A 12,173-nucleotide genomic window follows, 5' to 3' on the forward strand; every position below is an offset into this window, starting at 1 on the left:
AAACTTCTAGCTATGTGTGTCGTCCATCCATCGATATTTTACCTTTACATTTTACCATTAATATCACTTGGATATTATTAGATTTACATCTAAATTCAAAAATTGCTTCCAGTCTTCAGATACTGTGTTAGTTAGAAAAGGTATTTTGGGAGCCAATCATACATGCTACATCTACAAACGCTGACTTGCCTCAGTGACTTAAATATTTAAAGTACGTGATAACCTGTTGTCAGATGCATGGATTTTATTTTTGTAATGAATTCTAAGGGAGGAAAAAGAACTGTATTAGGATTCTGCTACCTGTCCTAAAGTTCTAGAGTTTTTAAGTATTGGATACATATCATTTTAGACAATATATATTGTAATGTGTTTTCAGCTTTGCAATAATACAAAATATCGTGCCATTTCGATATGAAGTCATGTGAATTGTATTTTGACATGAGATATAAGACGAGCTCACGGAGACACTATAGGCAATACATTATGTGCAAAGCAAAGTTTAAATTGTTGACAGTTGGTGAAACTGATGTTTGCATGCTGATGGGTGGAGCTTTCTATATGTGTTCAAGCACAATGCACAGTGCTCCATTTTGCTTTACCAGAAGATGACTAAATTTCTCATAATTGTGATCTGGCTCCGTGGTGTCAGTAGAAGATACTGATTTTGTTGTTGGAGTGAAAATAACCCTATTGTACTTCTTTGTGAAGTGCAATGTTTGGATTGTCTCATAAATGGAAAAATCGCTTTTGAAACATGATCATAGGGAGTCAGTGATGTGCCAAAGTTGTACATTGTACTCTTCAATGTTAACTAAAGGTGCAACAATGTTTCAGAATTCCTAAGTGATTGCTAACTTTGTGCTTTAGCTCAAAACACAATGCAACCCGTGAAAGACCCTTAAATAATTCAAATGAGGTGAATTAAGTGCCTCCCCATTATTTGCGGTAGTTAGGTGTTCTGATGGCATTGAATAATAAGATTTTGCATTTGCTGACAATCATCACTATTGGATATATATGGAGCATTGGACACTGCCCAGAGTACACATTTGCTCACGTGTTAGCTATGTTCCGAATCATTTTGGCGAAACGATAGAAAGATTATCTTGCTGCCTGTGACATTTTGGATTGTGACTCTTTTTTGATGCATTCTGGTGATTTGATCATGTGACATGACTGCAGGCTATTCAGTCGTGACTGTTCACGGGATGCTTAATCACGTGGCATTTGATCACATGATACTTGCCTGCTGTTTGCAAATTTGATTGCGTTTACCTGAGTTGAATGTCTCAGTATCACCAAGCCCTGAAGAAAATATTTGACTTTGTTTTATAGTAAGATGGATAACACAATTTATCAGAGTGCAAAAGGATAGAAAGATTTAAGGAAAGTAATGCTTAAATAAAAGCTACTTCTGTGATGTTTCTCTTTGCAATCAGTAAAGTAGAAGCACTAGTAAATACCACTAATTCAACAAAAACATCATTAAATTTTATGACTTTTTACAATGTACAAGTTACAAAAATAGTAAAACACAAACAAACCTAATTCAATTCACTAACTTCTAGACCCCAGCCGCTGAAACCCAGCATATTAGGGTTGAGGCTCAGACCTTGGAGAAGCACCAAGACTACCTGACTTCTGCACAAAAAACATATTGTACAGTAGCGCACATTATAGATAAAAGTGAACTCCCCTTCCCTCAATTTGTGTTGCTCTTTCGCCTCTCCCTTAGTTAGAGTTACTCTTCCTTCCCAGTTTGTGTTGCTCGCCTTCCCTCCCCCCGCCCCCCGTTTGTGTTGCCTGCCCTTGCTGCCTATCCCCTCAGTTTGTTGCAAGGACAAAAAAAAATTGCTAGCAAAAAAATTCAGGACCACATTAGCCATTTGCAGATTGGATTCATGTTACCAAACTTCTGGATGATAGAACAAGCAGCTGAAGATTTGATCAGTTAAAATGTGGGCAGAAAAGGACAATTCGGGATGGGCAAAATATCCTGGCCTTGTCAGCAATGCTTATTACCCGAGGACGAATTTAAAAACAAGACAAATTTCGAAGATGATCTTAAATAGAGGTTAGATGCATTGAATGTTTGAGGAAAATATGGATAACAAAGGCCTAAAATATTCAGCTATTCAGACTCATGGTACAAAAAGAGGCCCTTCCATTCATTCAGTAAGTAAGAAACTCAAAAGTTCAAACTTCCAGTGGCTGGTTGGACTTTTGTAAAGTCAATATCAATATGTTTACTGGTATGAATGCGAATGTAGCGCAGGAATGCTATCAGTAGTGATCGGCTGTGAACTTAGACATTTTAACATGGATGAAACTAATTATGTTTTATCATGTGATCCTAGATAAAGCCTGTTTTTCAAGGGGAGTATTGTAATTTCAGGAAGAAAGTGGCCGCCTGTACATGGCTTATCAGACTGGTCCCATAGGTGACTGGTATGGATAGGTTGCTATCTGTCATTATCCCCTTTGAATGCTTTACACTTTCTTCCATGTTTTAATATTTTTGTGGCATTTATATTTCCTGGTAATGCAGTAAAACTGATCTATATTCAATGTATATTTAACAATACATTTTTTATTATTGGCAACATGCCAGTAACTTAAAGCTGCTTTAATTTCTTATCCTTGACGATTAATGCTAAAACAGATGTCAGTACTTACTTGCCAAAGCTGTTTGCAATTTGCCACCAATTTATATTAAATAAGCAAGCACAATAAAATCAACAATCTAGTGATAGATTGGCTATCACTACTGTAGTATTTTGTAATAGTAATGCAGAACGATCAGTTTCAGTTCTCAAACTAAGATGTCATTAAATATAACTCTTTCCTCTGGCCTCACTTGCTCAATTTTGACTTTTACTTGGGCAGTGTTCTGATGTGTGACAGACAGATATACAGGGGCATTAATTTAAAAAAAGGACTTGTCTTGGTTTAAAAAAAAATGTTGACTTGTAAAGCATGAAACTCTCAAATTTGGTCCAATAACAATACCATGTAATTGCTAAGTTTAGTATGTCTGATTTTACACAATTTGCACCATTGTATTCATTTGCCAATTTGACTATTGTCACTATTGACATTCATATGTAGTGAATTGAGACCAGAACTGGCCCTCAAGAGGTCATGTGTATAGGCACCAAATGCCATTGTTTTTCAGATTTTTGGTGAGCCTCAGGCAGTTTGCTATTAGTTGAATGGTTGCCCATTTTTTGGCAATCTAATTACAAATTTCCTTTTTCCTTATGACTCTCTAGATATGAGAAAAATCTGTTCAGTGAGCAACAGCTTACCCAACTTTGCATTGATTTTTATCTGGGGTGATCTAGATGATGAAGCATAATAACGACTAAGAAACCTCTTTGAAGTCCTAACTTTTAATACATATACTGAAATTTAAAGGGGGAAGTTTGAATTGACATGGTTTCTTTTCTCGTGTAGGTACATCGTAAAATCAGAGAAGATTCTGACATGGCCCAGGACTCCTTGCAATGCCTGGCACAGCTGGCCTCCATCCATGGACCTATATTTCCTGATGAGAGAGCACAGGTTGATTACCTGGCACATTTTATTGAAGGATTGCTCAATATGATTAATGGGTATGTTTAGAAGTTATAAAGCAGCAGGATGAATCTTTGTGTCCTCACAGAATATTTAAGGAATAATTTAGTTCTATGATAGTTTAATCCCAAATCAAAAACTATAAATATAAATCAAACTATAGAACTCTGGAGACTTTTTTTGTAAAGCAAATGTTTCTTTTTTGTGTTTTTGATTATTTTGATTTATGTTTTGTGGATGTTGACTTCAAGCCCATTTAATTTTCTAGGATAGAAATCGAGGATTCTGAAGCTGTGGGAATTTCCAATGTAATGAGCAACTTGATTTCAGAGTTCCCACGCAGTATCTTAACTGCCATTCCAAGTGAACTATTTTCTTCCTTCATAAACTGCCTCACACATCTCACCTGCTCTTTTGGACGGAGTGCTGCCCTGGAAGAAGTAGTGAGTATTTTTTCATGTTAGTGTAACATGTTTTGCCTTAATTTCTGACTTGAAATCAAACAGAGACTGGACTACTGACACATTTCTAGTGTTTTCTGGTCTCAAAATTGCAACTTTTAGTCCAAAATTGATTGATTATAGAATTAAAAAATGCATGGACTAGCTAATTCTGAAAGAATCTGAATGCTACCAGTACGGTTTTGATATTAATCCTAGTATATTTTCCTATATAGTAAATTACATAACCAAAGAGCTTTGATGCATGTATTTGTGTGACATACTGTTTTGTTCTGAAGAGAGAGAAATTTATTTTATTACAACATTCTTGGTTTTTAATAGTTTGACATCATGGCATACTAGTTAGAAGGGTTTGCCAAAAAAAGGTTCAAAGTGGAAATTGGCTCTGTTTAATGGAGGGGGTAACATATTAGTATGGATAGAAGATTGGTTAGCTAACAGGAAACAGAGTAGGCATAAGTGGGTTGTTTTCAAGTTGGCAATCTGCAACTAGTGGAGTGCCACAGGGATCAGTGCTGGGCCTCAACTATTTGCAATCTATATCAATGACTTGGATGAAGGGTCCGAATGGATGTTTGCTAAATTTGCTGATGACCCAAAGATAGGTAGGAGAGTAAGTTGTGGAGAGGACATAAGAAGCCTGCAAAGGGATATAGGTAGGTTAAATGAGTGGGCCAAGATTTGGCAGATGAAGTATAATGTGGGAAAGTCTGAACTTGTCCACTTTGGTCGGAAAAATAGAAAGTCGACATATTGTTTAAATGGAGAGAGATTGCAGAACTCCGATGCAGAAGGATCTAGATGTCCTAGTTTGTGAAACACAAAAAGTTAGTATTCAGGTGATTAAGTGATTAAGAAGGCAAATGAAATGTTGACATTTATTGCAAGGGGAATGGAATATAAAAGGAGGTATGTTTTGCTACAGTTGTACAGGGCATTAAGAGACCACATAATATCAGAGTCATAGAGGTATACAGCACAGAAGCGGGCCCTTCAGCCCATCGTCTCTGTGCCGGCCATCAAGCACCTAACTATTCAAATCCCATTTTTCAGCACTTGGCCCGAAGCCTTGTATGCTATGGCGTTTCAAGTGCTCATCTAAATACTTCTTAAATGTTGTGAGGGTTCCTGCCTCTACCACCTCTTCAGGCAGTGCGTTCCAGATTCCAACTACCCTGTAGGTGAAAATTTTTTTCCTCAAATCCCCTCTAAACCTCCTGCCCCTTACCTTAAATCTATATGCCCCCTGGTTAATGACACCTCCGCTAAGTGAAAAAGTTTCATCCTATCTAACCTATCAATGCCCCTCATAATTTTGTATACCTCAATCATGTCCCTGCTCAGCTTTCTCTGCTCTAAGGAAAACAACCTTAAAAAAACAAGCCTTTTCAGTCTCTCTTCATAGCTGAAATGCTCCAGCCCAAGCTACATCCTGGTGAATCTCCTCCGCACCCTCTCCAGTGCAATTGCATCCTTCCTATAGTGTGGTGCCCAGAACTGCACACAGTACTCCAGCTGTGGCCTAACTAACATTTTATACAGCTCCGTCATAACCTCCCTGCTCTTATATTCTATGCCTCGGCTAATAAAGGCAAGTATCCCATATGCCTTCCTAACCACCTTATCTACCTGTGCTGCTGCCTTCAGTGATCTATGGACTACATCAAGGTCCCTCTGACCCTTTGTACTTCCTCGGGTCCTACCTTCCGTTGTATATTCCCTTGCCTAGTTAGTCCTCCCTGTGTGAAGTTTGCAAGTTCTCCCTGTGACCGTGTGGGTTTCCGCCGGGTGCGTTTCCTCCCACAGCCAAAGACTTGCAGGTTGATCGGTATGTTGGTCATTGTAAATTGCCCCTAGTGTAGGTAGGTGGTCGGGGAATTGAGGGGATGTGGTAGGAATATGTTCAAATAATGTAATTTGATATTTGAAACAGTAATTCAGGAATCTCACTGAGATGTGCTCTGTTATCTACTGTCTAAATTCCTCACGCTTGTGAAAAGTTCCATCAAATCTCTTCTCAACTTACTCTTCTCCAAGCCCCAGCTTCTCCAAACTATCCACATAACTGAAGTCCCTCATCCCCAGAATCATCCTCACAAATCTTTTCCATACCAAATCTTTTGGAGTGGCGCAGTGGTTAGCACTGCAGCCTCACAGCTCCAGCGACCCAGGTTCAATTCTGGGTACTGTCTGTGTGGAGTTTTCAAGTTCTCCCTGTGTCTGCGTGGGTTTCCTCCGGGTGCTCCGGTTTCCTCCCACCGCGAAAGACTTGCAGGTTAATAGGTAAATTGGCCATTGTAACTTGCCCTTAGTGTAGGTAGGTGGTAGGAGAGTGGTAGGGAATATGGGATTAATGTAGGGCGGCGCAGTGGTTAGCACCGCAGCCTCACCGCTCCAGCGACCCGGGTTCGATTCTGGGTACCGCCTGTGCGGAGTTTGCAAGTTCTCCCTGTGACCGCGTGGGTTTCCACCGGGTGCGTTACCTCCCACAGCCAAAGACTTGCAGGTTGATGGGTAAGTTGGTCATTGTAAATTGCCCCTAGTGTAGGTAGGTGGTAGGGGAATTGAGGGGATGTGGTAGGAATATGGGATTAATGTAGGATTAGTATAAATGGGTGGTTGATGGTCGGCACAGACTTGGTGGGCTGAAGAGCCTGTTTCAGTGCTGTGTCTCTAAATAAAAATAAATAAATAAAATAAAATGCATCACCTCACACTTCTCGGGATTAAATTCCATTTGCCACTGCTCCGCCCATATTACCAGCCCATCTATATGGTCCTGTAATCTAAGGCTTTCCTCCTCACTATTTACGACACCACCAATTTTCGTGTCGTCTGCGAACTTACTGATCATACCTCCTATATTCACGTCTGAATCATTAATGTACACTACAAAAAGCAAGGGACCCAGCACCGATCCCTACAGTACACCACTGGTCACAGGCTTCCAATCACAAAGACAACTGTCGACCATCACCCTCTGCCTCCTGCCACTAAACCAATTTTGGATCCAATTTGCCAAATTGCCCTGGCTCCCATGGGCTCTTGCCTTCTTAACCAATCTGCCATGTGGGACCTTATCAAAAGCCTTACTGAAGTCCATGTAGACTACATCAACTGCTTTACCCTCATCTACACATCTGGTCACTGCCTCAGAAAATTCAATCGAGTTAGTTAGACATGATCTCCCCCTGACAAAGCCATACTGACTATCCCTGATTAATCCCTGCCTCTCCAAGTGGAGATTAATCCTGTCCCTCAGAATTTTTTCCAATAGTTTCCCAAACACTGATGTTAGACTCACTGGCCTGTATTTACCTGGTTGATCTCTGCTACCCTTCTTGAGTAATGGTACCACATTCGCTGTCCTCCAATCCTCTGGCACCTCTCCTGTGGCCAGAGAGAATTTGAAAATGTGTGTGAGAGCCCGTGCTATCTCCTCCCTTGCCTCACATGACAGCCTGGGATGCATCTCCTCTAGGCCTGGGGATTTATCCACTTTTTAAGCCCACTAAAACTGCTAATACTTCCTCCCTTTCAGTGCTAATATATTCATGTATGTCTCAATCCCCCTCCCTGATCTCCACACCTACATCGTCCTTCTAGAGTATTGTGTACAGTTTTGGTCTCTTTACTTAAGAAATGATATAATTGCATTGGAAGCAATTCAGAGAAGGTTCACTCAACTGATTTCTGGGATGAGAGGGTTATCTTATGAGGAAAGGTTGGACAGGTCGGGTCTGTATTTATTGGAGTTTAGAAGGATAAGAGATGATATTGAAACATCTAAGATCCTGAGGGGACTTGACAGGGTGAATGTTGAAAGGATGTTTCCCCTTGTAGGAGAGACTAAAACTAGGGGGCACAGTTTAAAAATAAGGGGTCACCCATTTAAGACCGATGAGAAGAAATTCTTTCTCTGAGGATCCTGAGTCTGTGGAACTCTCTTCGCTGGAGAGAGGTGGAGGTAGTGTCATTGAATGCTTTTAAGGCAGTGGTAGACAGATTCTTGATACCCTCGGATTCCCTTGTTTATTGGGGTAGGCAGGAAAGTGGAGTTGAGTCCACAAACAAATCAGGCATGATCTTACAGAATGGCGGAGCAGGCTTGTGAGGCTGAATGGCCTACTCCTGCTCCTAGTTTGTATGGCTTGACTGGTTATGGCTGTGTGTAGCTGAGCCGTACATACCTTTTAATAGGGAAAACCTGATGCTGTCTTCATACAACTGCTAGCCATCTTACTGTAGCATTAGCAGAAGGTTGAAAGCATTCTTAAAGAATGGTATGTAGTGGAAGTGAGAGAAATAGTGGGTATGAAGAGCAATTGAAGAAACTTTAAAAAAAAAAAAGTAGCTAGATTTGTAAGTGAACAAGGTCCAAGTGTTGCGCTGAGTTGATGGGGTGGCATTAAGTGTGCAATGAATTGTCTCAGTGCCCTGGATTGTTGATGGAAAAATTGGTTGCCTGTCAAAAATCAACTATTGCTGGGAGTACATGCATGTAGATGTTGAGTGAAGGCAGGATTAGAATAGACTGTGATGTTCCCTGCAGTTGAATAACCTGCTGGCACTCAGGCTAAACTTAATGTGAAGAGTGACTATTTCCACAAGGTACCGGAGAATGCCCAAGTCCCATTAAACCATATCCCAGCAAGAAATAATTACCTTCAGGCAACGAGGAATGAAGGAAATTGTGGGGGGAGAAAGATGGGAGGGAAAAATTTGATACAAAATGTTTTATGACTGTGACTTGGTATATTTCACATTGCATGTGAATGGGATCTGGCTGTGCAGAGATGGCTTTCAGTAAGTTTTAACAAGGGAGTTTGAAAAGCTTAGTAATACAACAGATTGCGTAAAGCAGTAATCACAGAATCTCAGAATTATTACAGCACAGAAGGAGGCCATTTGGCCCATCGTGTCTGCACCGGCTCTCCGAATGAGCAGTTCACCTTGTGCCATCCTTCCACCTTCTCTCTGTACCCCTACACATTCTTCCTTTTTAGATAGCAGTCTAATTCCCTTTTGAATGCCTCGATTTGAACCTCTCTGCACCACACATTCAGGCAGCGCATTCTTGACCTTGACCACTCGCTGTGTGAAAATCTGTGCCGCCTTGTTCTTGATCCTTTTACGAGTGGGAACAGTTTCTCCCTATCTACTCTGTCCAGATTTTGAATACCTTTATCAAATCACCTCTTTGCCTTCTCTTGAAGGAAAGCAGCCCCAACTTTTTAGTTTTAGTTTAGTTTAGAGATACAGCACTGAAACAGGCCCTTCGGCCCACCAAGTCTGTGCCAACCATCAACCACCCATTTATACTAACCCTACACTAATTCCATATTCCTACCACATCCCCACCTGTCCCTATATTTCCCTACCACCTACCTATACTAGGGGCAATTTATAATGGCCAATTAACCTATCAACCTGCAAGTCTTTGGCATGTGGGAGGAAACCGGAGCACCCGGAGGAAACCCACGCGGACACGGAGAACTTGCAAACTCCACACAGGCAGTACCCAGAATTGAACCCGGGTCGCTGGAGCTGTGAGGCTGCGGTGCTAACCACTGCACCACTGTGCCGCCCATCTTCTCAAATCTATATTCATAACTGAAGTTCCTCACCCCTGGAACCATTCTCGTGAATCTTTTCTGTACTCTCTCCAATGCCCACACTTCTTTCCTAGAGTGCAGCGCGCAGAACTGGACGCAATACTCCAGCTGAGGCCGAACTAGTGCCTTAAACAAATTCAACATAACCTCCTTGCTCTTGCACTCTGCCCCTATTAATAAAGCCCAGGATACTGTATGCTTTATTAACTGCTCTCTCCTGTCCTGTCACCTTTAATGATCCAGGTCTCTCTGCTCCTGCACCCCCTTTATGTTGTACCCTTTATCTTATGTTGGCTGTCCGTGTTCTTCCTACCAAAATGAATCACTTCACATTTCTCTGCATTGAACTTCATCTGCCACCTGTCTGCCCATTCCAACAATTTGTCTGTCCTTTTGAAGTTCTACACTATCCTGCTCACAGTTCACAATGCTTCCAAGTTTTGTATCATCTGCAAATTTTGAAATTGTGCCGTGTCCACCAAGGTCTATGTCAATATATAGCAGGAAGAGGAAGTATCCTACAACACTGACCCCCTGGGGAACTCCACTCCAAACCTTCCTTCAGCCCAAAAAACCACTACTCTTTCTTTCCTATGTCATGCCCGCTGGAAGTGTGAACACAAGAAGTAGGAGCAGGAGTAGGCCATTCAGCCCCTCGAGCTCAATAAGATTCAATAAGATCATGGCTGATCTGTCCCAGGCCTCAACTCCTCTTTTGGGCCTGCTCCACATAACCCTTGACTCCCGAGATTTCAAAAATCTGTCTACCTCCTCAAATATAGTTAGTGGCCTGGCTTCCACAACACTGAGGTAGAGAATTCCAGAAATTCACCACCCTCTGAGAGAAGAAATTCCTTCGCATCTCAGTTTTAAATCTGTGCCCCCATATTCTGTAACTATGTCCCCTAGTTCGAGATTCCCCCACCAGTGGAAACATATTTGTCAACATCTACCCTGTCAAGCCCCCTTAGAATCTTGTATGTTTCAATAAGATTACCTCTCTTCTAAACTCCAATGAATAGAGGTCTAACCCGTTTAGCCATTCTTGATAAGACAACCCCTTCATCCCAGGAATCAGCCTCGTGACCCTTTTCTGAACTGCCTCCAATGCAAGTATAACCTTCTTTAAATACGGGGACCAAAACTGTACGCAGTACTCCAGGTGTGGCCTCACCGACACCTTGTACAGTTGTAATAAGACTTCCCTATTTTTAAACTCTAACCCCCTAGCAATGAAGGCCAAAATTCCATTTGCCTTCCTAATTACCTGCTGCACCTGCATGCTAACTTTGTGTTTCCTGTTCAAGAACATCCAGATCCCTCTGTACTGCAGTATTTTGTAGTCTTTCTCCATCTAAGTAATCTGCCTTTTTATTCTTCCTATCAAAGTGGATTACCTCACACTTTCCCACATTGAACACCATCTGCCAAGTTCTTGCCCACTCACTTAACCTATCTATATCCCTTTGCAGATTCTTTGTGTCCTCATCACAACATGCCTTCCCACCTATTTTTTGTATCGTCAGCAAATTTGGATACTCTACACTCTATTAATGACTTGGAGGAAGGGACAGAGATAGTAAATAGTTGAGGCCCGAGCTCCAATCCTTGTGGCACCCCACTAGTTATGGCTTTCCAACCTGAAAAAGACCCATTGATCCCGACTCTGTCTTCTGTGTGTTAATCAATCCTCAATCCATGCCAACACATTACCCCCAATACCCTGAGCTCCTATTTTGTGTTATAACCTTTTATGTGTCACCTTATCGAACACCTTCTGAAAATCCAAGTACACTGCATCTACTGGTTCCCCTTTATCCACTCTGTGTTTGTTTTATCCTCAAAGAACTCCAGCAAATTTGTCAAACGTGATTTCCCTTTCATAAGACCACGTTGACTCTGTTTGATTACATTATGTTTTTCTAAATGTCCTGCTATTTCTTCCTTAATAGTGGACTCTAACATTTTCCCAATGACAGATGTTAAGCTAACTGGTCTATAGTTTTCTGTCTCCCTCCTTTCTTGAATAGGGGCATCACATTAGCAGTTTTCAAATCCGCTGGTACCCTACCGGAATCCACTGAGTTTTGGTATATTATGACCAATGCCTCTACTATCTCTGCAGCCACTTCTTTTAAAACCCTTGGATGCGGGCCATCAGGTCCTGTCTTTAGTCCTATCAGTTTGTCCAGCACCTTTTCACTCGTGATAGAGATTTTTACAAGTTCCTCCCTTCCATTTACACCTTGCTCATTTATTATTGTTGGGGTGTTTATAGTGTGAAGACCGATGCAAAATATTGGTTTAAATTATCTGCCAGTTCCCTGTTTGTTAATTCCCCAGTTTCATCCTCTAGGGGTCCCACACTTACTTTAGCTACTCTCTTCCTTTTTCTATACCCGTAGAAGCTCTTATTGTTTGTTTTTATATTCTTGCCAATTTACTCTCGATCAATTTTCTCTCTTTATTAGCTTTTTAGTCATCCGTTGCTGGTTTCTACAAAAAATTCCTAATCCTCTGG

At 41.2% G+C, this 12,173-nt stretch overlaps 1 protein-coding gene across 5 annotated transcripts in view; it reads left to right on the top strand.

The window, feature by feature from the left end:
* The window catches only part of xpo4 (exportin 4), a 173,956-nt gene that overhangs the window by 83,580 nt on the left and 78,203 nt on the right, over positions 1–12,173 (top strand). For all 5 annotated transcript variants that reach the window (XM_068033652.1, XM_068033655.1, XM_068033653.1 and 2 more), the window contains 2 exons: positions 3,457–3,614; positions 3,845–4,019. In XM_068033652.1, coding sequence (XP_067889753.1) covers positions 3,457–3,614; positions 3,845–4,019 — 333 coding nt within the window. The remainder of the gene's footprint in view (positions 1–3,456; positions 3,615–3,844; positions 4,020–12,173) is intronic.

The sequence above is a fragment of the Heterodontus francisci genome, chromosome 6, assembly GCF_036365525.1.
Source record: "Heterodontus francisci isolate sHetFra1 chromosome 6, sHetFra1.hap1, whole genome shotgun sequence".
Classification (NCBI taxonomy): domain Eukaryota; kingdom Metazoa; phylum Chordata; class Chondrichthyes; order Heterodontiformes; family Heterodontidae; genus Heterodontus; species Heterodontus francisci.